The sequence below is a fragment of the Anser cygnoides genome, chromosome 6, assembly GCF_040182565.1.
Source record: "Anser cygnoides isolate HZ-2024a breed goose chromosome 6, Taihu_goose_T2T_genome, whole genome shotgun sequence".
Lineage (NCBI taxonomy): Eukaryota > Metazoa > Chordata > Aves > Anseriformes > Anatidae > Anser > Anser cygnoides.
Genome location: NC_089878.1, coordinates 26,688,284 through 26,712,997, shown reverse-complemented (window position 1 = coordinate 26,712,997; position 24,714 = coordinate 26,688,284). Strand labels below are relative to the sequence as shown.

At 37.5% G+C, this 24,714-nt stretch overlaps 1 protein-coding gene across 5 annotated transcripts in view; it reads right to left on the bottom strand.

Annotated features, from left to right (window-relative positions):
- Nucleotides 1-24,714, bottom strand: part of MYLK (myosin light chain kinase) — a 212,298-nt gene that overhangs the window by 36,964 nt on the left and 150,620 nt on the right. For all 5 annotated transcript variants that reach the window (XM_013171240.3, XM_048072380.2, XM_066999193.1 and 2 more), the window contains 4 exons: nucleotides 23,718-23,807; nucleotides 10,801-10,851; nucleotides 8,992-9,119; nucleotides 5,856-6,009 (listed from right to left, as the gene is read on the bottom strand). In XM_013171240.3, the coding sequence (XP_013026694.2) occupies nucleotides 5,856-6,009; nucleotides 8,992-9,119; nucleotides 10,801-10,851; nucleotides 23,718-23,807 (423 nt within the window). The remainder of the gene's footprint in view (nucleotides 1-5,855; nucleotides 6,010-8,991; nucleotides 9,120-10,800; nucleotides 10,852-23,717; nucleotides 23,808-24,714) is intronic.

Below are 24,714 nucleotides of genomic sequence, written 5' to 3'. Positions count from 1 at the left end.
ATGCATTCTCAGGAGCCCTTTTCCTAAACCATCTGTTCCTGTGCCTGAATCAACAAGCTATTCAGATTACTCATGTGCTACATGTTAGGCAACTGGTTTGATAACAGGTTGAATTAGGCCTCTGATACCTGTCTCCTGAAAGGCAGAGTTAAGTTTTAGGACTTGTCCTGGTGAGACTGTAAGCTGATTTCAAGTCCCTGATGGTGTGAGTTCAGGTCCTAGGAACACCGTGTTCATGTGCAGAACTGGAGTCATGATGAATTATTCCTTAGGAAGTAAGACATTCCTGGCATTTAACAGCAGGTAAAATACAGGAAGTTTGTTGTGAGAAATAGTGCTGTAATATTTCCTTTTCTTCACCAGAAGAAAGCTGAAGGCAACTATGAGGAAAAATAACTAGGCAGAGAGTTCTACTATAATTTCTCTTAACAGAAATGACATTGAAACTAGATGGCCCTTCAAGGAATAAAGCTGCATCAGTGTGCCGGCACCGATGGATAAGGCAATGTAAGCTGTTTTTCCTCTATACATTGTTATCTTGCTGTGATAAGTTAGTTTTGATGTGGCAGCAGAGTTTGGCCACCAAACATTAGAGGGGAGACTGACAGTGGGGGGTCACAGCACTCTTGAACTACAACAACAGAAACAAAAACAGTAAGAGAAGACATCTCTTCCTTAACTGTCAGTCTAGTTGCCCTTTAACCAGAAAACTGGTAACAAAAATCCTTCAGCAATCCAAAGGAATTTAAAAGGCTAAAGGTTAGAGGCCAAGTCCACCCACATATTCTTAGGAAATTCACTGCATTCTCAGATCCTAGATGTAAACAGGGAATCACATGGCTATTGCAAGATATAATCTGGTGCTCCTCAAAAGAAGATGAAATAAGCTTCAGAAGCAGTCGTGTTAGCACTTCTGAGCTGCAGTGTTGTCCGCAGAAGTGTTCTCTTCTTTTCCAGATGGATAACACAGTTTCTAATCACCGCTGGATCCACTCAGTCTGAGCAGCTAGCACCGAGCCAGACCTCTCAGGCACTCACAAAAATGCTGATAGTGCCACTGTTAACTGTTGATTACGCTATTACATTTCCTTGTAATACAAAATAAGGGCAAAGAAGTAATGCTAATGTAGCATGCATCTATGTCACTTGCTGAACCAGGACCAAGTCCTTTATATAAAGAATCAGCAATCCTAGCATTATATTCAATGACTGCTGGAGTTAGTGTTGATCTTATTCTCCAGCTAATTCTCAATTTTCTCATTTTTGCTTGGAAAGACTCTGCTCATACAGGTTCTGCTAAGGGCATGGAAATAACAGTTTTGTCCCAGAATGCAACCTCTCCATCACAAACCAAGTACAGAATTATAATGTCATGCAGAGGAGAGGGTATTACTTAATGAATTCATGTTATACTACGTGCCTGCATGCAACGTGCTTAAATATAAGTATAGTTAAGTATTTGGTTTATCACTGTTCAACAGTGCACAAGGACACAAAGTACACGTTATGTGCACAACTGCTTAGCATAATAAATATACAATAATAATATTTGAGCTTTTCAGGGTATAATAATATTGCTCCTATTCTTCTGCGTATGTATCTATCTTACAGCTCACTGATCATCATCCTGTGTTGTTTTTTTTTAATGCAATACTGCAACTACACCAGAAACAACACAGATTTAAAGGATTTATAAAGTTGATCAAACTGCCACAGGTAGGCAGTACATGTGCTTTTAATTCTGTATTAAAAACAAAAAAAAGTTGCTGATATCAAAAAGTACTCATCAAACCCTGGTGAACATCAGAATACCCCTGTATTATAGGCATAGAAACATTGAGCAGTTTGCCCAAAATCATGAAAGAGGCTTGCAACACAGCTGCAGAATAGACCACTTCTTTAGTGCCACATTCTCCTTGTTGAATACTTTGTTATTCTTTTGACTCTTTGTCATAGTACCCAGCAATAGCCAGTATGAAGACCAAGTTCCTTTTCAAAAGTGGCTGCAGAATAGGGCATTCCTGTCACAGACCTAAAATGTTCAGAAACAGCAATTTGATATATTTACACATATACAGCCAGTAAATGGCATAGAAGGAATGAATATTCCATGCCATCACTGTAGAGTGAGGGCTCTACCTTTCCTAAATCAGTCCTATTTGAGACTCAGCTCACCACTGGTTCATTTAATATAGCTTTGGCAACAAAAGTCCACTTTAATCTGACACAGCATCTGCCGTAAATCATTAGCTCAGTCCCACATCAGGCTGATTTGGATTTGGAGCAGAAGAAACATGTTGCAAAAAATCTCCCTAGAGAGATCATTCAGCTAATGAAATTGCTTATTTGAGAGAGCCAATCTTAACAACACAGAACTCAACATGGACATTTTGGAAACCGTCTATCCTTTAAGAGAAGAGATTGCTTAACTTGGATGTCATCTCCTTCTACTGCAGGTCTCCCAGCATCATTAGTGCTTATACAGGCACAAAGGTACACAGTAAAGCAATGTTAAACTCAAGACTCCATCCTGGTGGCTCAGTCCTGTGTACTCATCATCACACCATCCTGTCAAACAATTAACAAGGGTCTTCGCTAACTTGACTAGATATCTCTGCATCTGGTGTGTGGACTGCAAACAGATTACACTGGAGGCTGAGTTTAATGGACATTTTGCTCATAGATATTCATTAAAATTGTAAAGGAAAAAATCCCTAGAATACAGTTGGAATTCTTTCAAGTGCTTCTTTTCCCACTTTTACTTTCCTAACTGAAAAAGGAAGATCCAGGACAGTCTTAAATATCCTCAGGAAGGTTCTGCTCAAAGCAGTGTCAGTTACAAGGCCAGACCAGGTTGTTCAGATGTTTATCCAGTCTGAACTTGAATGCCTCTAAGGATGGAGACTGCACAACTTTTCTGGGCAACCTGCTCCCTGTCATGTGTTACAGTCCAAATTTAATTTGGGAAACATGTATTGGAGTCTTTCACGTGGAAAACTTGCCCATCACCACAAAGATTTTGCAAGTCACATGGTTGTAAAAGTAATAATAAAATAAATACTTCTTTATTTTCCTATTTACTTAATTTTTTTTTTAACAAGTGCATTTGATTTGCTGAAACTCAGAATAGAAAAACCCATTACTTTGAGACATAGCTCTAGGTCAGCTCAGACACACTCCTCCAGAGAGCAGATGTTCTGTATCTGTAGTTTTCCTCAATACGTTCAAGACTAACTGTGGACTGTGGTCAGTCAGCAATGTTTTGCACACAGAGCATACACACAGATGGGCCTTTCATTGGTGAACTGACAGGGAGGCAGCTCTCACAGAGTTATAGTTCTTTTTATAAATAGCTGACTCAGTTCTAGCACCAGGGCTTTCTCCACAAACCCTTGTTATGAATGGGGGATCAGGGCAGGGAGAGCAAGTTTCTTCCCAGTACTTTGGACAGAGCAGAGAGAATGGACAGGTGAGAATTTAGGACTAAGGATGAGTTTTGGTAGACTGAGTTCTCATGTTTTGCATATTTAGAGAAGTACATCTTCTCTATCCTGACTAGAGCAGGCTTTGGAGAAAAGACAACATCTTCCAACCTTTTAAGGTGCAAATGGGGTGAGGGATTTTATCTCAGTAGTGAGATTCAAACCTACTCCCTAGAAGGAAGACATTTTTTTGCCCCCTTTTCCCACATTTTTGAGGACCCACATAGAAGAATCTATCGTTAAAAAGCATATGGAGCAAACTACAAATCTTGAGGCTTTGTAATGCCTTTGGCAGTGCTGACATCAGCGAGATGTCTCACTGAAGAGCTTGGCAATTTTACAAGAGGGAATTTATTCTTTTCAGTTGGAAACAGATAGCTTGTCATCAGCCAAAATGCATGGCAAACTCCAGCACATTGTAAGGATTCTTCACCCAACTCTCCCGAAAGCATCTCTGGGAATCCCACTGTTCTCTGGCACATTTCTCACTTATGAAAAAGCAAAGCAGGAGGCTGAGATGTAGCTTTATAAGGTTATAGAATTCAAAGACTTTCAAGCCAATTAATTCCAATAGACGTGAAACAGTGACATATAATAATGAGGCAAGGATCACATAATGACAAGATCATAGGAACTGTTGGCCTGGTTCAGCTAGAAAAAATCCATCTTGCCGAATAACCTGTTACAGTTAACAGACTGCAGCAGTTGCCTAGGAAGGAGTGATAAAAGGGGACATGTAAAGAGCAGATTGTCTCCTGCCTTACCTCTAGCTGCTAGACAGCTGTGTTGGGACTTTGGACACAAAAGCAGTAGTTAGAACAATATATAGAATAGTTATTTGAGGATCAATTTTTCAAGGGTTTCATTTTTAACCTAGCTACACTTCTGATTTGTACAACCTACCGTTGGAAGGAATAATATGATTTATCTATGATCTATTCTTGCATTCTATGGCATATTGTTGGCATCTGCTGGATATTTATACGCATTCACTGTTATCTTTTAACTGCAACCAGTGCCACAGATTAGACAAAAAAAAATAATTTAAATAATCAGGAGACTTGTACTGTCGATACGCACAACAGTACGCAACCAACGATATTCACTCTTTTGTAGTGGCCATTGTACTTGGAAGTGTGATTCTACTCATTCAACTTTGCATGTTATTTATTGGATCACTGAAGTGGATTTCCAGTCCAACTTGTGTTACTGGTGTTTTGCCATGGATTTCATCGATGTCCGATTTTTGCTTTGGCATTATACACGCATGCTTTACTCACTCGCCCACATATCTGTAAGGGCAGCAGAGCCAATGCAGTTACGACTGCATCACTAGGATGAAGCTTTGCTTTTTGAACTAGAATTTGTCCAAATGCCTGGGCATGCTCTTCACTCCCGCAGTAGAGGGGGTCTTCATGTCAAGACCCCTCCACAGGCCATAGAGACCAGAGCCTAGGAACAGAAGGATGCAGACTAATATTTTGAAGAGATCTCCCTCTTTGCCTATAGACATTTCTTAGATTTCCCTGGAAACCATTTGCAGTGCATCCATGCCAAGGTGGGTTCGTTGGCCTTTTCAAAGCTAGCTGTCACAGCTCTAGGTTTTCCCTAATACTCAAGCAGTTATATATGCATATATACTGAAACTGTCTACCAGTCTAAAATTATCTGTAGATATCCACAGCCTGCTGCAACAAACCTGGTGCTCTGAAGTTGTCATCTGACAAGGCTTTTTGAAACTTTATTATGCTTTAAGTGATTCTTCCGTAGTTTAGATGTGTATTTAAAAATACATGTGTCTAATGTTCCAAATGTAAAGGGCTCCATATTCATAACAGACTGCCTCTATCCAATGCTTTCTGTCACTATAAAACAAGTAGACAATGGTAGGAATTTCAGTTAGAAGGATAAAACCTCCTTCCCCCAGGCAACAGGATGTTTTCAAATTTACAGTCTAAGAGGAGTCATCTCAGGCCTTCTTGAAATAGCAGTTTTAAAATTTGCAGTCTAGCAAATATCTCGATGCTACAAATGTTAAATGTGAAGAGATGGACTATAGTGGTATCTAACCAAAATTGGACACATGAGCTTTTTTTTCTTCTTGTGGTTTTATAAAGTCTGGGCTATTTTACACCTCCATCTATAGTTAGTAATTTTGGAAAATAAAACACATTATAACCCTACTGAAGTTGCTTACAGTGGTTATTACAATGCCGCTATACAGTCCAGATAATTTTAGAGTTGTTTTTTTCAGTCTTCTTAACTTATCTGATAATTTCATTTAATTTTGCACATCATCATATATATTATAAAGTGAATGTAGATTGTTGTCTAGCATAAATATATATATCTAAATTATTATTATGGACTCACCAACAACTGTAAGGTTGACTTGCGCTTGTCTGCTGCCAAGTTTGTTCTCTACAACTAGTGTGTAACATCCACAGTGTTCCTGCTTCGTTGATGATATTGTTAGCTTGCTGCTGTTTTCGGCATTCTCAATTTTGATATATTCATTTTCTTGAATCTGTCAAGATGAAAAGGAAAAAAAAGATCTTATGGGAGAAATTTCTGTACCTCTATACATGAAAGCACTTAAATTACAACACAAGGTTAGCATAATGATAGGCATCTGCAGATAACTCTATCACAACAGTGAGTTATGTGCAGCTGATAAAGAGTGTAATCAACATGAGACATCTAGAAATGCAGTGGAACATTACAATTGCTCCAGTCCTGCAAGACAAACAAGGATCCTTGTTTCTGGTGGGACTCCACTAAGGAACAGGATCTCCACTTTCTATGACCCCTTTGACAGGCTTAAAGTATACACTGTCTAGTTGGCAAAAGAACAAAATTTGGTCTCACATAACTAACTCACAGTGACCACAGTGTCACAAGGGTTTAGCTCTAAATACCCTAATCCATTTGCCATTCCTTTCAGAAGCTGAATGTGCAAGTCATCCATAGCTATGACTTTTACCCTCCTGTCTCAACCAGCCTTATTCTGTACTTCCATATAAATCAGGGTAACAGTTTCATTGTTTTGAGCAATTGAAGATGTTGTTGCCTGAAATGGAGATGTAATGGTACAGCTGTGCAGAGAGAAGTGCAAACAGCAGATTTAGCCTTCTTAAGGCATTTTTATTTTCTGGAGAGCCCAAACTTAAAATCGCAGCTGAACACCATAAGCATATTATGAACTAGTTTTTAATTGAAACTAAGCTGTCATGGCATAAATGGCCAAGGAGACTTAGATTTTAATCGGTATTAACTTGAGACATGAAAGATTATTTTAAAACCTCATAATGCTACATTGCAATTATAGAAGTTGTACTCTGTGTTCTTATGAAACAGACAACAATGTCAATGCCCTCGTTCCTCCCACCACTTCCTTTTTAGATATGAGACTCTTCCAACTCATTCTCAGAATTTCATTAAAAATGAAGGCTATTTAGTTTGGCTTATCTTGTCACATATATTCAGAGAATAAGAAATTACAAGGCTAAGATCAGGGAATCTAGATTCTATTCAATCACTAGATTGCAATAATGTACAACTGTATGGCTCATAACCTGGTGACATTCCCTTTCTTCCAGCAAAAGATAGTTGTCCAGAATATACCTGATGGAGGCTACAGTTGCTCTCTTGTACCTGAGGAAATGTGAGGAAGGACATATAGAGGATGAATCCCTCCTGCTCACTGCTGTGTACAGTGGAAGGGCTGAAATTGGAATTCAACGCTCACTGGCTTTGCTCAGGTAACTACAACAAATAGTCCACAGGAAAGTTATAAGAATACTTGGGTACTTTTCACTGTTAGGACTGGGAATGGAACAGAGTTGAAATCAACCACATGTATAGAGGAGGAAGAAATTCAGGATAAAAACAAGGTGGGATGAAGTATAAGTGAAAAAGAAAGCAAAATAATTGTGCAGCACAGTAATAGTAATTGGCTATTACTATTGGCTATTATAATGCAGCACATAGTAATTGGTTTCCCATTTAATTCAATGAGTGAAAGACTGCTACCCTCACTTATCCTCCTACAGTGTTTATTAACCTTCCTGAGGCTTCATCGTTTCTACCATCATCTACCATTCACCTGCCATCCTGACCCATCTAAAAAAATTATCCTCCATCTGACTTTACAATTTTGCAAGCCTTTAGATTGTCTCACAGTAAATAATTAAAAAAGAAATAATAAAGATGGTTACTTTTACCATCCTTTTACAAATGAAAAGAACTGTTGAACCAGAGATCTGATAGGGGTAGTATTAGGTGCTGGTCTCAGTTTGCACTTTCATTTTGTATGTAAAAATCTTGAAATTTACACAAATAAGATTGTTGTATTCATTGATAAACTCAGAAACCTGCACATACCAGCAACTCACTTTTGAAGGGTACATTTTATCCATGCGCCAAGACAGATCTCAGCCAAATGGGGAACTCAGTGTCACTTCTGAGGCCTATATTTGTGGAAATGAGTAGACTGCTTTTTAATTCCAGTCTCTAAATTAAAGAATTTTATGGAAATTTGAGAGTTCGGGGAAATGAAAACAAAAACACTCTTTCCCCTAAAATAGGTTATTTAGGCTTAGCAAAGAAGGAAGCTGGAATACCCTTTGGACTGGCAAACTGTTTAGAACTTTTTCAATTAAATGCTGACCCATCTGGATTTAGAATATAAACTTCCTTGTAGAAGGAGCTGTTTTTATTTATGTTCTATAGAGTGCATAACAAATTCAGAATGAAATAAACAGAATAGCAGCTACAGTACATATTTACATTTGCTCTGTCTTAACACGGCACTTCATCTTCCAACTTGTACTTGCATATTGGATTGTTTGGTTTAAAGTGTTTTAATTACTCATTAAAGAAACTCTTTTTATAAGCTGCCTTTATGGACATATGCAATACAATACAAGGAAAGTAATTCAAGTAGAAAGAACTTTAAATCCAGGGAATAAGGGCAGCATGGTTGCTGATATGCCTTGCAGTGTGACCTTTGTATTTTAAGATATTTCATTCAAGTTTTCTACATGGCATTTTGCCCCTCTGACATAGCTTTAGAACTAGCATCAATGAAGAAGAGATTGTTTCTAAAGGACAGAAATATTTCCTGTGAAAAATATCTTTCAGATACTACATCCTTTGCATCAACTATATTTAATTACATGGTCTAAGGCTTTTCTCAAAGGAACAGTCATTACTTTTAGGGGAGAGAACACACAGCAATGGGTTTAAACTGTAGCAAGAAAGATTTAGGTTTGGCATTAGGAAAAGAATTTCTAACGTTATGGATATTTATGCGCTGCAATAGGTTGTCAATGGAGGCTGTGAAATCTCCATCACTGTAATGTTTTCAGCAGAGGTGAAGAAAACATATGACAGGAATGACATAGATACTGCCAGTCCCTGGAGAAAGGAGATTGACAAGATGGGTTGTTGGAGTTCTTGTCCAGCTATTTTTTTTATGATTGTTAAAACAGAACAGAAAAGAATTTACCTGCTTACGGAACTTCATCCAGGTGCAAGTTATGGGTGCTGTTCCTACCACCTTGGCAAACAATTCCACTGATTCACCAGCACGGACTTTTCTGTCTTCTGGGAACTGAGTAATCTGAGGAGGAGTAGCTGACCAAAATTAAAAAAAATAATTAAAAAAAAATAAAATCCCTTTATGTAACTAGACTTTCTATTTTTCTTAAAATTCAAAACACATACTTGTTTCGGTTCAACAGTTTCAGAGCACCATTTGAAATACAGACTGGCACTTATCTGTTGCTTGCAATGAAACAACACTGTGGACATTTTTAATTCCACTGTAGTGTAGCAGTAACAATCTACATATCAGAAGCTGCTCATACAAGACCAAGGTACAGAAATCTGAAGGTGGAAACTGTCAAAACCTACCATCAATTCCAAACAGTTTACAAAATGTTTTGCTGTAGGATTCTTCTTCACTTTGTATTTTTGAAGGGCCCCAGCTAACTTCATCTCAATTTGCACATGATGAAAGGGTCTGCAAACCTGCTCCCTAATGTCATCAATAGCATTCATAAAATCTAAAATTCAACAGCTGCCTTTGAATATTCTTTCTAGAGTGCCCAGGTGAGCATCATGTGGGACATCTATTATAGAGGTAAGGAAGGAAATCAACTTTTTCTTCATCATATTCAATTCTCCTATGAGCAATGTCACATCCTTCTGTTTGTGTATTGCAGTCTTTTCAGTCTTGCAGTCCCATTCTTATTCCTCCATGTTGGAAACAGGTATTTCTCCTCCTCTTCCTTCTCATCATCTGGGTATGGTTAGATGGCAGAACCTCTCTTTTTCAATTAGTGCCATTTCCTGCCTCTCAATTGTGATGCTGAGTGTGACAGGCCCCTGGCAACTGCTAGGGACAGATGCCAGAAATATCACATTCTTGACAACTCCAGGGTTAAACCTTTTCAGTTGCTTTACAGGAGCAGCACGGTAAAAAAATATTTTTGGGTGAGGGACGGCAGATATGAAGATATTTTGACAGAAGTATTAAAAGGGAGTCCCTAACACTAGAATGACTTCGTTGCCAAATGTAACATTCCCGTCCAAAGCACAGAGCTACTGGGCATGAAAACAGTGCTTTTATTTTCTTTTCAATGTCAGTAAAACAAAGTGGTTTGTTTTCCTTAGAAAAGCTTTTTTGTTGTTGTTGTTGCTTTGTTTTGCTTTGAAAGTATCTGAAAGAAATTAGGCTGAGGCACACATCTGCCAGAGAAAACAGCTTGAATAGTCAAAAAGCCTGTCAAAGTTTTAGGACACTGAAAGCAGTTTCTTACAAAGGAACATTCTGGATAGCTTTAAATATAGCTTTTCCTAGGAGAATGCAAACACACAAACAAGTCACCATAATGCCAGTTAAGAGGAAACGTATGGCTTATCAACTTCTTTGTGGTACCTGCTCATGCAGATGTGGCATTCTGTGATACATATTAAAACCCTTCTCACTGAAGGCTAAACTGTGTTGTGGATACAAAAATGGGCAAGAGTTACAATACTGACATGCTATAGGATCTTGCTATAATTTATTTGATAATTACTTTTTTGCATGCTCATAATTGAAGTTTTAGCCACGTGTAACCTTATGAACAAGTTTGAAAACTGGACTCAGCTTTCCATTTTTGTCCTCACAGAACCCCATACTTGCCATTTAATAACACATGCATGATAAATTCAGTAGGTAAACGGCTGTACTTAGAAATGCATTGCCTGTTGTATAAAACAGTATTGGTTTATTATTTATTCCAAGTAAGTGATACATGAAAATGATTACCTGCTTTTGGAGGAGTCTTTGGAGCTGGTTTCTTCTTCACTGTTGCTTCACCTAATAAAAAAATAAAAATCAAGTTAAGTCAAAGGTGAGTTTCGGAAGGTAGCTTATAAACTGCTTACATTCATAGTGATTCTTTGTTGGCACTTGGAAATCTATGATGCTCTTGCAGCATAAAAAACTCAAGAATTAAAAACACTTTCAAAAACCACTTCTGATATGTTGAATGATCCTCAGAATTTTCACTGTTGAAATGGTAACTTTTAAAAGAGTCAAACAAATCTGCTGCCCATATCCCATAGTCTGTCATACTCCATTCCTCATAGCAGTTTCACAAGATAAAAACACAAGGCCAAGATCAAACTCATATTGAATATCTGCTCAAACTTCAAGCATAATCAATGCTGAATGAGCTCATTTAAAACTAAAACAGGGAACACCACATACTAATCATGCCATTTGTGAGCTAGTAAAGAAACAGACATATACAGGCAGTAAATACTCGTATCACTCCTCTGCCACATCTTCTTCCCTAGGCAGGGACAACTTTTTCAAGTATTCGCAAAAGAAAGGGTCATGGCATCCAAAAGTATGGCCCAGTATTTGACATCTGGGCACCTATATATCAGGAAGACAATGTTCTACAAAATTGTGAATGGTAAGTACAAAATGGTTGAGAAGACAGGTATGTAGAAAATGACCATTCACTATTTCTTGGAAAAAAGACCTAGGGGCTATCCAATTAAAGTACCAGGGAACAGTTCTGAAAGAAACAAAAGAAGTGTTTTTAAATGTAACATGCGTAAGTTAGGTTCACAGACAATGTTTTGCAGGTCAGAAACATAGAAAGGTTCAAAAGGACAGATTCATAGGAGTTATGTCTAGTGGTGGCCGTTAAATGTAACAGTCTGGATGCTTTTAAACCACTGAATTCCAGAAGTGGAAGAAATAATTCCTTTTAAAGCACTCTCTTTTTATCTGCTATCCTAAGCATCCTTGTCAGAGGATGGCCTCTGCTCTAAAGGACATTTCTTATTTTCTTGTGCTCAACTAGGCAGCATGATTGAGTAGCCTGGCTATTGAGATATTGATGCCTGCAATGGAGGTAATATCTCTAAGTGATTTTGAATATTTGGCAGCATCTACATAGGTGCCTAGCGGTAGCCATAACAGTGTCAAAAGGTTTGAATTATTTGGATCGTTGTTTAAAATACTTCAAAGTCAGAAGACAATGAGGAACTAAAACCAAACCAAAACAGGGATACCAAAACCCCCACCAAAGCAATAAAGAGTGAATTTTATTTTAACTTCCGTTGCTACTTGCAAACTACAAGTTTTGCATGATACTCAGGTAACATATCATCTGATGCCCTGTGGAGCCATAAGAAATGAACCCATCATGGGGCTCTAGTGTCACAGACAGTTGTGAAGACTTGGATTTTAGTTTTAGAGTTGCTAGAAATAACAACTGATGTGCTATAGGTTGTTAAAAAACCAAATGCTTTAATAAGTAGTGGTTTAGCTGTCAACACTAGTGTCTACCCAGTACCTTCTGGGGAATATTTCACTATGCTTTGAATATAGAAGTTGTTGTCACCTTCTTATAAAATATTCCATTTCATAGTGATTTTCTTTCAAGGTATGCTTAGCTTTCATATGCTCTGTCTTTATTGATTTTGTTGGAACCAGAAATGCTAAAATGGAGAGGTAGGATATTCTTACAGTACTTATGGCTGAGTCAAAAAAGAAGACTTGGCTATCTCCCAGGGATGCCGTTCTTCAGTGACTGTCAGCTCAACATAACAGTTAAAAGTTTAGATTAGTACTTCTGGGGATTTTATCCCAGTATAACTGGACCATATCTTCCTTGTGGATTTAACTCTTTTTAAATAGAGGCCTTCGAAGAGCACTATTGCTCATTGAAGGGACCCATTACTTTTTGGTCCATTAAGTGGCTGACAAGTCCCCTGGCTGCTATAGTAAATGACAGCATATATATTTCCAGCTCCTCTTTCCTGCCCAAGCTGTACGAGCAAAAGTGACAAGTGGTATTTTCAAAGCAGTTCTCCTTTTTAACATTGCATGGTCACACTTCAAGCTCATTTATTTCAGGCTGTAGTTACAGTTAAGTGGCTGAAACTACTTATATATCAGGTGCCACTTGGAAGGGCTGGAGAATCTAGCCCATCATCAACTGTTAAACATCCCCATTAATGCAAGTAATCCATTAATTATGCATTAGATGCATAATCCATGGAAACTCAGTTATATGATTTAATAACATGCAAATATTTTTTCATGTGCTGCTGGCTTCAGATTCTCTTCTCTAAACAGAGGATGGAATAGTTGCTTGGTATATCCTTAGAATTATAATGGCTTTTAATACTAGTTAAAGCAACGTCATGAATTCAGCTATTTTCATATTCCATTAAGCTTGATATGAACAAAACACATCAGTGATGAGTAAAAAGTGCCATTTGTCAAATGACATCTTGGGTTGCAGACACTATTTTTATTTTTCAGAAATATCACTGGAGACAAATAAGAGGAAAACCAAATTCCTTAATCCCACAGGATTTTCACTCAGCTTTTACCTCTTGGTCTTTGCAGCATATTTGGTGCAGTATCTTAGTTAACAGGCAAGGTTCTGGTGGAGTCATCTTATTCTATGAATGTTCATATTTCACTCTGACAATTAATATCTCAAGATTTTTCTTGCACCTGACTGACAATGTCACTCTCTGCCTTTGCACAACACATACACAGAACAGATGTCTATATACTCAGATACCACTCTCACTTTTCCCTGCTTACTATCAACTATCCAGTTCATCACAGAAGGGACCTCAATAACATAATTTGTTCATTCACAACTACAATCAGTAACATTTGATTTATCGCTTTTAAAGAACAATGCTTCTTTATAGGCAAGGACGTACAGTGAACCACTGGGTATTACTTTATCCTATAAATGGAATAAATGCATGGTGTCCGTCTTAGTCCTGGAAAAAATAAAGGCTATGTTTAAGATGGTTTAAAAGGCTCTCACCTCAATGAAGATTTCTGTAGCAGCAAAGCAAATAACACAACCTCATCACCTTATTTAGCTAGGACAATACTTTTTATATGTAAATAAAACATTTTTGTTTAATCTTTCATTTTTACCCATCAGGACATTACATTAACTTAACTGAGGATATGCAGACTGTCACTGGACTTCATCAAACCATGGAGACTGCAAAGGGTTGCTGGAAGGTCTGGCTGAATATCCTGTTTTGCAGACACAAATAGCCCTGAGCAGAAATGAAAGGCAGGGGCAGTATGGAAGGGAATGACATCGCTACTTCCCTGAAGCTGACTTTTTTGGCTGCTTGTGTACGCTCTACTGTTCTTAGATGTTCCTTAAGAATCCCAGCTCACCTCATGCATCTTTTGAAAAGCAGCTTTTATTTCAAAAGCTGCTGGAGACATTGAAAGAATCTAATAAGATTAATCAAAGTTGACAAGGTCAAATGATTGTTTTCATTAAAATATTTAAGCCTCTTGGAAATGTTAGTGCAAGTCTGCTTCTGCTGCTTTTTTTAAAAAAGAGAGTTTGTCTCTCTTTTGATATTTACATTAAAATAGGCTGAAGCTGAAAACCAGTCTGGAAGAAAAAGGACATAATATTGCTTCCTTAAATGAATCTGCCTTCTAGAAATGATTTAATGTAAACATCACAAGGCTGGTATTTACATAACTTTATAGGCAGGTTTGCCTCTTAGACAGCTTGTGTCTGGGGGGACATACACTAAAAAAGGGAAAGATTCCATACAGGCTGATAGCTGTGGGACATTTGGTTGTGAAGTTCTTTACCCTGATGTTGAATTCATGAGAACAGATATATTCAGAAGCCTCTGTCTTTCTTTTTTGTTTCCCTTTTTTGGAATTTTACTAAAAATAGTCATAGCCCTCCCCTGAAATGGCTCTCTGCACAACTTGCTTTCATAAAGCATGAAGTAAAAGTCTGTAACAGTCTGAAAAAAAACATTAGTTCTGAAGACAGCATTTCTAACCAGTTCATAATTCCTACTTTCTTTAGGGACATGTCTAATGTTATATGCATATCTTGTATAGGGATGGATTTCAGCAGCTGCGAAACAAGCACAATATATATCTAACTGTTAAACATAAGGAGCAAGACATTTCTCTGCTTCTGCCTTCTTGTGTAATAGTCTCATTTTAGTTCAAGGTAGGAGAAGGGCCAATGTCATACTCTAATACTATAGTCACATAGGAAACCGTTTTCCAATCATGCAAAACTTTTCAAGATTTTGCCTTCTGAGAGGAGCCAAATTATTTTTTTTCAGAGTTTCCTTAAAGAGACACTGAAAAAAGAAGTTATGTCTATAATGTGTTAGATATCACAGAAACGAGAACATATATAAAGGAGACAGAAAACACAGATTCAAGTCTCTGCTCTGTCTTCTCCATCTCACATCAATGTATGTGGGATGTGACTTTAAGAGGTCTCTGTCTCCCACATGTAAATGAATCATGGTGTAATTTCATTCTGACCCTAGGGACAGACATCAGGGTCTGATAGCAAAGGTGACAGTATTCTGTATCTTCACTACCACTTCTGATGCTAGAAAGCATAGTATGACTGAGACCTAAAAGTACAGAAGAGTAAAAAGCTTGGCCTCACAGTTAAGGCAATGACTTACTCAGTTCTAACCTTGCTTCTATCACAGGCTTCCTTGCTGTACAAAAACTTGTTACAAGTATTACTTAACACAGACAAGCTGAGATAAGAGGAAGATGATGACTAAAATTGTACTAAAAGACAATGCATCATTACTTACCAACTTATTCATACTCTAATGAACCTATGCTAATTCCTACAGAGGAAACCAACAGTAACAATGTACCACAACCAGTAACCTGAACACTTTGTCTAGGTTTGAAAGTTAAACAGTTCCACTCAATTGCTTCTCAAGATGTAAATTCCTCATTCTGTTTCCAAATAACTATTTATTATCTAAATACAATAAAATAGAGAACAACTCTGATTAAATTTGATGACATGAGGAAATTAGAAAACTAAATGCCGTACAAGACTGTCATTTCAGTTTGCGCGTTTCAGTTCAGTTTTAGTGGCTTTTATTTTTCTCATTAAAAACAACTGACATTTTGTTGCAACATCCCATATTTAGCTTCTAAATCATGCAGAGATTGTCCTCTAATTGAAAAAAATCCAGCCTCCTCCTCCATTAGGGGAAAAAAGTTCCAGGAAATATTCACTACTGCATTCCAGTCAAGAAAGAGCTAGCATATACTAGCACACTCAGAGCTTCTGCGATGCAGAATAGTACACTGAAAGTAATTTAGTATATTAAAACAGCTCAGCTGGAGGAAAAAACAATTCTTTAGCTGTTTGTCAGCACTCTCCTTGAGCAATTTCTGCAGTTAAAACAAATCTGAGTAACACAGAAGAGATCTAGTATCAAACAGAGCTTACAAACAATCAAGTCTTGTGAATTCCACTAAAAGTTTTGATGGGAGCAAGACAACTACATTAGTTTCTTAAATATAGGTTACATTTTTGCATTTCTCATGTCCTGCAAGAACATCTAGAATTAACTGCTAAAATGCTGTGCTCAATTGTGTATGAACAGCCTGCTACCCAGTCTGTTAGGAAGGAAAAAGACTGTCAGGCCATTTAGATATTCGGGAGCTCCAAATGATTTCAGTGGGAAAAACTAAGTGTTCTGTGCTTTTGCACATTTATTAATCCAATGGATTTAGGTCCCTTTTGGAGAAAAGAAACTCTGGTCAATGTTTCTATTACCTGCCAAAGATCTGCAATTTCTAGTCAATGACTTAACTGGGAAGTAACGGTGCATGGCATCTCTTCAGTTCAAGGCCATGGTGCAAAAGCTACACTCATTTTTCTCTGCATGAGACAGGCAATAAACATTTCTGTCTTCTTCTGTCAACATACAGCTATGTAGGGTGGACTGTATGAAAAACACATGGAAAATATTGTCCCATGCCAATATTTAACTCAGAAAATGTCAGCATGGTGTGAGCTGTAAAGTAACCTGGAAGAGATTCAAAATGCATACCTGACATTATCTAACAGTGCTGAACTGGGCATCATGGAAAAGTGACTTACACAATACATTAGTATTTCTCCATTGCTCCTCTACAGGTACTGTAACTGAATTTTCTTTTCATCAAGGGAAGCAACCAGCCGTCATAGTAACCCAAGTTAATTCTTAACATTGTCTTGTTATTTCAGCCAGTTTGGTTGGAAGGACTTGTGCCACAGTTATTCAGCCTTGGACCCTAATCCTGAAGAATGCATTCAGCACCTCTCATTGTTTAGAATTTGAAAAAAAAATCTACATCTTAATAACAGTTCACGGCAATTTTATGTACATATACTTATTGACATATTGATTTTTTTCCTTGAAAAATTTTGGTAAGAGACTTCTCAAGCACTGAAACTCATATTGTTCCAGCACACTGAGTAGAGATCTTGGTACTTCACATGCACTGGGCAGAAAACATCTTGGTTCTTCTTGCAACAGTCAGAACTTGAGCAGCATGAAACTTCTAGGAAATGAATGGGACTGAGAGAACTGGTTTAAAGAGCCTCATTGAGCCCTAAAAAGCATCTCAGACTATGCTAGGGACCAGAGAATACAGCAGCAACAGCACAGTTGCCAGACCACAGTTGCTACACAGTACTGTCTTATTTGTACAATTAAGAGAACAACTCTGACCTGATTAGTTACTTCCTTAGCAACTCAGTTCTTCCCCTAGAAAGAGGCAAGTTTTATACTGAGGAGAAAACAACCTGACATGACAGTAAAATTTAGAAACATTTTATGTTCATCCATGTCATGTTCCATGTTATATTGATGGAATGGAAATCAACCAAAACCTCATCAAACTTAAATTTTAAATGTAACGTTTTCTTAAAATGGTGCTTGCAGATTTGGATTTCTCTGACAAGATTGTTTACTGAAGAGCGGATAACAGGACTGCGAGCTAATCACTTGGCCACTGACTCATAATTTCTTCATGGTAATTAAAACTCTTAAAATCCCCCCTCCACCCCCAAGCACACAGACACGATGGCAATGAATATGTAATATGCTAAGAAGTCCTCTTTGACGTATTTATATTTGTAACCCTGTTCCAGGGATGCCACTGTTCAGCCTGAATTCAAGTACCAATACTGTTGAGAAATCAGACCTGGTAAGATAACAATGCAGCCTTCCAGAGGATTAAATCTGGAAAGTGTCAGTGGAGACATTTTATTAACAACTGTCAGCAAAAGAATGCGTCATTACTTAACCAAAACGTATTTGACATGAAATCAAAAAGATTTATATAGTAGCTGATATAAAAGATTTATATCAGCAAGATGCCAAATATTATTAAATAATGTATCTTGGGCCCCTTTACTTGGAGGTGTGTGGAAGAAGTTCCTTCCTTTGATGTAACTTTATTCACAGAAAAGCAGAAGAACTTATGCTTGTGCCATCAAAGCATGTGCTGGAGCATTCCTCTAATGTATGTGGTTTGGGTATTGAGAACAGTGGGTTAAACAACTGTATTACTCAAATGAGGGAATCCAGGGTATCCTGTTAGATTTTCATACCAGTGATTTTGACAGGTGATAGCTGTCACCTCTTAATATTTACTGGAAGTAGTGCTATGAATTAGCTCTCAAAAAACAGTAGGCACTTTTATCTGATGCTTAGATTTAGGAGTGTTATTTTCTAAAGCATGAAAGCCAATTCTTTTCTCAGTAGCAATGACTGGGATACAGTTTCTTCCTACTATAGTAAAGTTATGTTGCACTGTTAAGCCCTGGTGAAGTTTAAGAAATAGCCTCTAACTGTCGTAATATGCCTTTTCACAAAGCGAATCCTAAAACCAAACCAAAACAAAAACCAACCAACCAAAAAACCCCAACCACCAAAGAAACACACACTTTGGAAAAAATCTAGCTTTTAAAAAAATCATGATTTATGTAAATTTTTGGGATGTTGTTTAAAAAAAAAAAACAAAAACATTCTGTGTATGGTGTGCAAAGTAATCACAAGACCAAGCACCAAGAAAGCTGAGTTCCAGACCTGCAAGTGAATGTTCCTGCTCTTGGGCTAATTGCTCAAGCTGTGTTTTGCTGCTGTTTCAGTTCTTCAGCTTAAGAACATAAAATAGCACAAAATTTTAGGAGGTATAGAGTAGTAAAAGTTTATTTTTTTTTCTTTTTTTTTTAAATAAAAGATAATTATTTATTTATAAACCATCAAATCATTATTTACTCTTAAAAACCTCAAGCAGCACTTCTATTTTTCCAGTCTGTTGGTCGAAAAACATTTATTTAATGACCACTGAAAATTTTGCAAAGTGGTCTTGGTAATTTAAATAAGTAACTTCCTTTAAGTCTCCTTTGAAGTAACTTCTAATTTCAATGGGAAATGGGTTCCCAAACCCCTTTACATCAGATGATTTTGGAGCTCCCTAGAGAAATATTCACGTGGTGAGGATTTTAGCTTAACACTTCTGCTGCAGGGTTATATCAAGCTAGAAAACTCTTACACTATCCACTTATTGTACTGGTGTAGCATGGAGTATGAAGTATGATAAATAATGAAAGCTTCCAATTTTCCACTGTCTCTTCTAGTCTTTTGTATCCGTGTAGAGGAAGCACGACATTTATTATTCTCAGTAGCATTTCACATTCACCTAGCATCTCACATCAGCTTTTTCAGCACATTTGTCAGCAGCATTTCACATTCATACAAGTGACAAAGCCTAAGTCAGCAAAGTCAGCGTAGAATGAACTGGTTCTGACACAAGAAAAAAAAGACATCCTTCCTCCATTCTTTCTCAGGATTGATATTGATTTCATTCAGATTCAAACCTGAATCTGTTTGTTTTTCTCAAAACCATTATTATTTATTCTATTTAGCATTTCAGAGTTGCTAAATGCAACAGACTCATAATCATTACTAAATTCTGGTGATAGAATATGAATTTTTAACAAAAAAATGCATTCAAATTTTGCTAATTTGCTAACATAAGAACAATCTTTCTGCATGTAAACACTGCAAGGATCCATTCAGAGATCTTTAAAAATATTGAACGTTACAAAGGTGTCTTCATAGATGCTTTTCTGAGAGTAACTGCTTATTCTAAATGACAGTCTAGTATGTATAGCATTTCAAAAGAGTTAATACCCCAAATTAGATTTACTATTGGATTTCTGTAGCTTAGAAAACCCAAAATTCCAATAATAAAATAACATTGTCAGAAGGAGTCAATGGGACAGCAGCTATTCTCACAGTGAGAAAATTTCTACAGGTTAGAATCTACAGCTACAGATTAAACCTACAGATCTGCATCTACAGATGCTAGAAGCATTCATTCACCTTCAGAAAAAGAAATGTACTGATCTTTGCTTTCAGGAACAAAAATGAATTACTTTCTGTAAGATTCCCTGAAGGTTCCTACTAGGGCAAAAATCTTGGGATCACTTATAATTTATCTGAAGGGTGAAAAGGTTGACATAGCTGCTCACCACAAATTGACTTGTACTTTCTTACAGAAAATGAAGAATATGGAATATTTTTCCTGAGAAGTGTTTCTTAAGATCACAGAGATTATATAGTTTTTATACCTCGCACAGTATATACTGTTGTGACTTAATAGAATTGAGTCCTATCAATCCAGGAAGGGTAAATAAAACAAACCATTTACACTTTGTGATGGAAAAAATGTACCCTGAATTTAAAGATATATCACTTCTGAATTCAATAAGAAATGGCATTTCTTGCTGATTTCCATGCTCAGTTAGGCTCAGAACTAAACATCAGTGTTGCTCATCATTTTATCATACCCCTTTTCACTGCCACCTTTTTGCACTAAATACTCCCAGTCTAGTTAATCTCTGCTGTGTAATTTCTTTAGTTCTCCAACATCCATTCAGAGAAGATGGGGTGGGAGAGTTGGAACTGAATTATCTATTCAAAATACAGAATTTATTCAGTAGCATTAACAGGAATTTTTGTTCTCTACTTCCATGTCTTTCCTTACGCTGTACTTGTCAGTAGGACTGCTGGTGAGTTGATGTGGCAACAAAGTCTATAAGAGGACATAGTAAAAAAAAAATTATCTCCTTCTTAGATTGGGACATCTTTTTTCACAGTCACTATTTAGTAACCTTCTTTTGTAGAGAAACGGTACCATAAGGATGCAAAAATACCTGACTTGTTAAGTGCATTCTCTTTCAGGTAAGGAACTTTAAATTCTCTACTTCTGGAAGGGATTTCAGTTTATATTGAAAATATGAAGTCTACTGGATCAGTTTTGTATATTTTGCCACTGACAAATGTAATGCTCATTTCGGACAGATAAATACCCACAGCCCTCCAGAGTCTGAGACCGAGATGCTAAAAGACACCTGTGGAATCTCTGCAGCCAAATCCTTTTAATATTAAATATGCATTTTTCCAAAGTTTTCCAAAAGCTCTTCTGAAGCCCAACATTCTGTCTGGTTATCTCGATGCTTTCAGTACAACGTAAAACATGTATTAAAGACATTTTGAATAAAAAGCTTATCAGAAGTTCAAGAACTTTGAACACTGATATAACATGCCACAGAGCATTCTTAAGAAAACAAATCACCATTATTTCAACGTTTGTTTCCCAGTTATTACCGAGTACAGAATTATGAGCTTCCATTTTACTTCCTATGTCTAATTTCCACTAAAATAAACAGCAAGAAAAGCAATGATTCCAGCAGGATGTGGATCAGGTCATACATACATACATGTATTTAGATTTAATTCCCACTCTCACTTTCTCCTGGGGAAGCTGCAATTGATAACACTGCTAAGAAGATGAGAGGAAACTGGGGAGAGTGCCTGATTCACCAGAGTGCCATGCTGCCATCCAGAGGGAGCTGGATGGGCTGGAGATGTGGGCTGACAAGAATCTAATAAAGTTCAAACAAGGAGAAGTGCAAAGTCCTACACTTGGAGAGGAACTACCCCCAGGCACCAACCAATTCATGGTGGGGGCCAGCCTGCTGGAAAGCAGCTTTGCAGAAAAGGACCTAGGAGTCCTGGTGGACACCAAGTTGAATATGAGTCAGCAAAGTGCCCTTGCTGCTAAGAAGACTAATGGTATTCTTGGCTGCAATAGGTAAAGTATCATCAGCAGATCAAAGCAGGTGATCCTTCTGCTATACCTGGTGTTGCGGAGTACTGTGTCCAGTTCTGGCCCCCCAGTACAAGAGAGACATGGACATACTGGAGAGAGTCCAATGCAGGGCCACCAAAATAATTAAGGGACTGGAGCACCTCTCCTATGAGGAGAGGCTGAGGGAGTTGGGACTGTCCAGCCTGGAGAAGAGGAGGCTCAGGTGGGATCTTATCAATGTGTATAACCTTCATTCAGCCTGAAGGGAAGATGCAAAGAACATGCAGCCAGGCTCTTTTCAGTGGTGCCCAGGGGCAGAAAAAGAGGCAATGAGCATAAACCAAAAAACAGCAGGTTCCCTCTGAACAACAGGACACACTCCTTTACTATGTGGGTGACTGAGTGCTGGGACAGGTTGCCCAGAGAGATTGTGGAGATCTCTTTGGAGATCATCAAAAGCTGCTGACACATGGTCCTGGGCAACCTGCTCTAGTTGTCCTTGCCTGAGCAGGGGGCTTGGACCAGGTAACCTCTGGAGGTCCCTTCTAACCTCAACCATTCTGTGATTCTGTGAAATGCATTGAGTTTGTGTGCACAGAAAATGATATTCAAAACATTATCTTGTGGAACTTTAGATGGCTTTAAACTTTCTTTCATATCCAAGAAAAATAAAAAAAAAAGTTTTTTCTTAATTTCTGCAATTTACAGTGTTTCAAGATGAGGTACAGAAGTGGAGTATGTTGGTGTGACCCTTCCCACACTCCTAAATGACTGCTGGAAGGGAAAAGTAATGCTCAGCCAGAAATTAAGAAACAGAAACAGCTGTAGCCCAGGGCACAGGTCTACATAAGACATCAATTCCAGAAGAACAGTTATAACCTGTGATCATCAATCAGTACAGAATCACACTGAGTCCTGTTGGAAGCAGCTGAAAATGTTCCATGCTAGAACATCAGGTTATATATATGTGTTTTTTTTTCAGACAGCTGGATTAAATATTTCAAATTTCCATTAAAACTCTGTCTTTACATCTTTTTTAGGAACTCATATGGTGGACATCTAAGATACAGAACTTTCAAAGTCCAGTTTCTGATTTAAGTAGACATTTGTATACTACGAACACTTCATTTCAAAAATAGTAGTAGTATTAGGAATTTCTAAACAGTGACATTATCGTGCTTTCTTTACCATTTAAAGTTTCCTCTTAATCAAATGCATGTATGCAGAGTAGCAAACATGGGAATTTCTGGCTGATTTGTTATTTCAAGACATATTAAAAACAAGTAAAGCATTTGAGCTTGAAAAAAAGAATGTAAAATTCAACAAACCAGTCCTCACACTCATGGAAAAAAAATCACTTAAAGAGATGTTTTAGTAAAGATACCTTACCTATCAATGGTAAGACAGTATATTGTTTACGCAGGACACAACACTACTTGAGAATTTATGCCATATTTTGGAGGCAGTGAGAAATAAATATGTGTTTATGGCATCATTACAGAAAACTGAGTGGGCTAGGTCTGAACTCACAGTTTCAGATCTTACTTCTAATCCCTACAAGGCAAAAATGCATTTCACATGCCTTATGTTCAAGGGTTAAAGAAGCAGCACAAGTTTCTGAGACTACGCCTGCAAACAGAAGGGAATAACCACAGAACCCAAAGTTGTCTTTTGTTTCCAGTGAAAAGGAAGTAATTAAAATCACTGTCACTTACTACTCTCTGTTGACAGCACAGGGGGAAGTGTGGTCTTAGGCTTCTTGGTCTTCTTCTCAGTAGGCTTTGGGGTCTTTGTGGCTGAACTATCTGCAATCAAAACAAAAAAAATATAAATTCTATTTAAAAAACAATAACAAAAGAGCTGTCTGTTAACATTGCTTTGCTTTGTATCTTTCTGCAAGGTTAGAGGAAATTGCTGACTTTTAGTTTTTTAAGCAACATTTTCTGCACAGACTTGCTGGAGAGTTTTGTATTCCAAAAGGAAGAGCGAGCAGAGAAGAAGAATCCCTCAGTGGAAGCAACTGCACTGAGAAACTGAGAAAGCAACTAGGAAAGACGTGCCATCAAAGCTGATGGGCTTACTTTGATTAAATAAAGTGCAATTTGCATAAAGCTGCTTTTGACATGGCAGGGAGAGTGAAGTAAAGGCATCTTTGAAGCATCATTTCGTCCAAAATAGTATCTTTCATGTGTTTCTTCTATTCTTTTGTCTATGTGACATACACAGAGATGAAGACATGTTGAAAAGTAGCATTTCTTCTGTATGTTTAAGTCTTTCCAAGAAAATACTACACATTAGTTCATTTCCTAAAAAGGATGGTAGAAGAGACACCATAGGACTAAAGTTTGATATAAATATTGTATTATTCTCATGACTGCACAGCCCAAATTCAGCAACAACTCAGCACTGTGGACTCCACCAGCATCTGAGAGTCAATACATGCTCTCTTCAATGTGTATCCCACAGGATATAGACAAATAACTAGGAGATGCTATCTTTTTTTTTTTTTTTTTTTTTTTCAGCAAGGTTATCTCAGGTAGAGCATTTCATTTAACACAAATTCTAATTAGTGTTATCTTTTAGCCTGCTTGATTCCAATATTTCTCTTTGGAAAAAGAGATTCCAGTTCTGGGTTATGGTCACAGCACTACCTGTATCAATTTATGTCTTTCTACTATTCAGCTTTCAGATTATTTTATGCAAGAGATAACT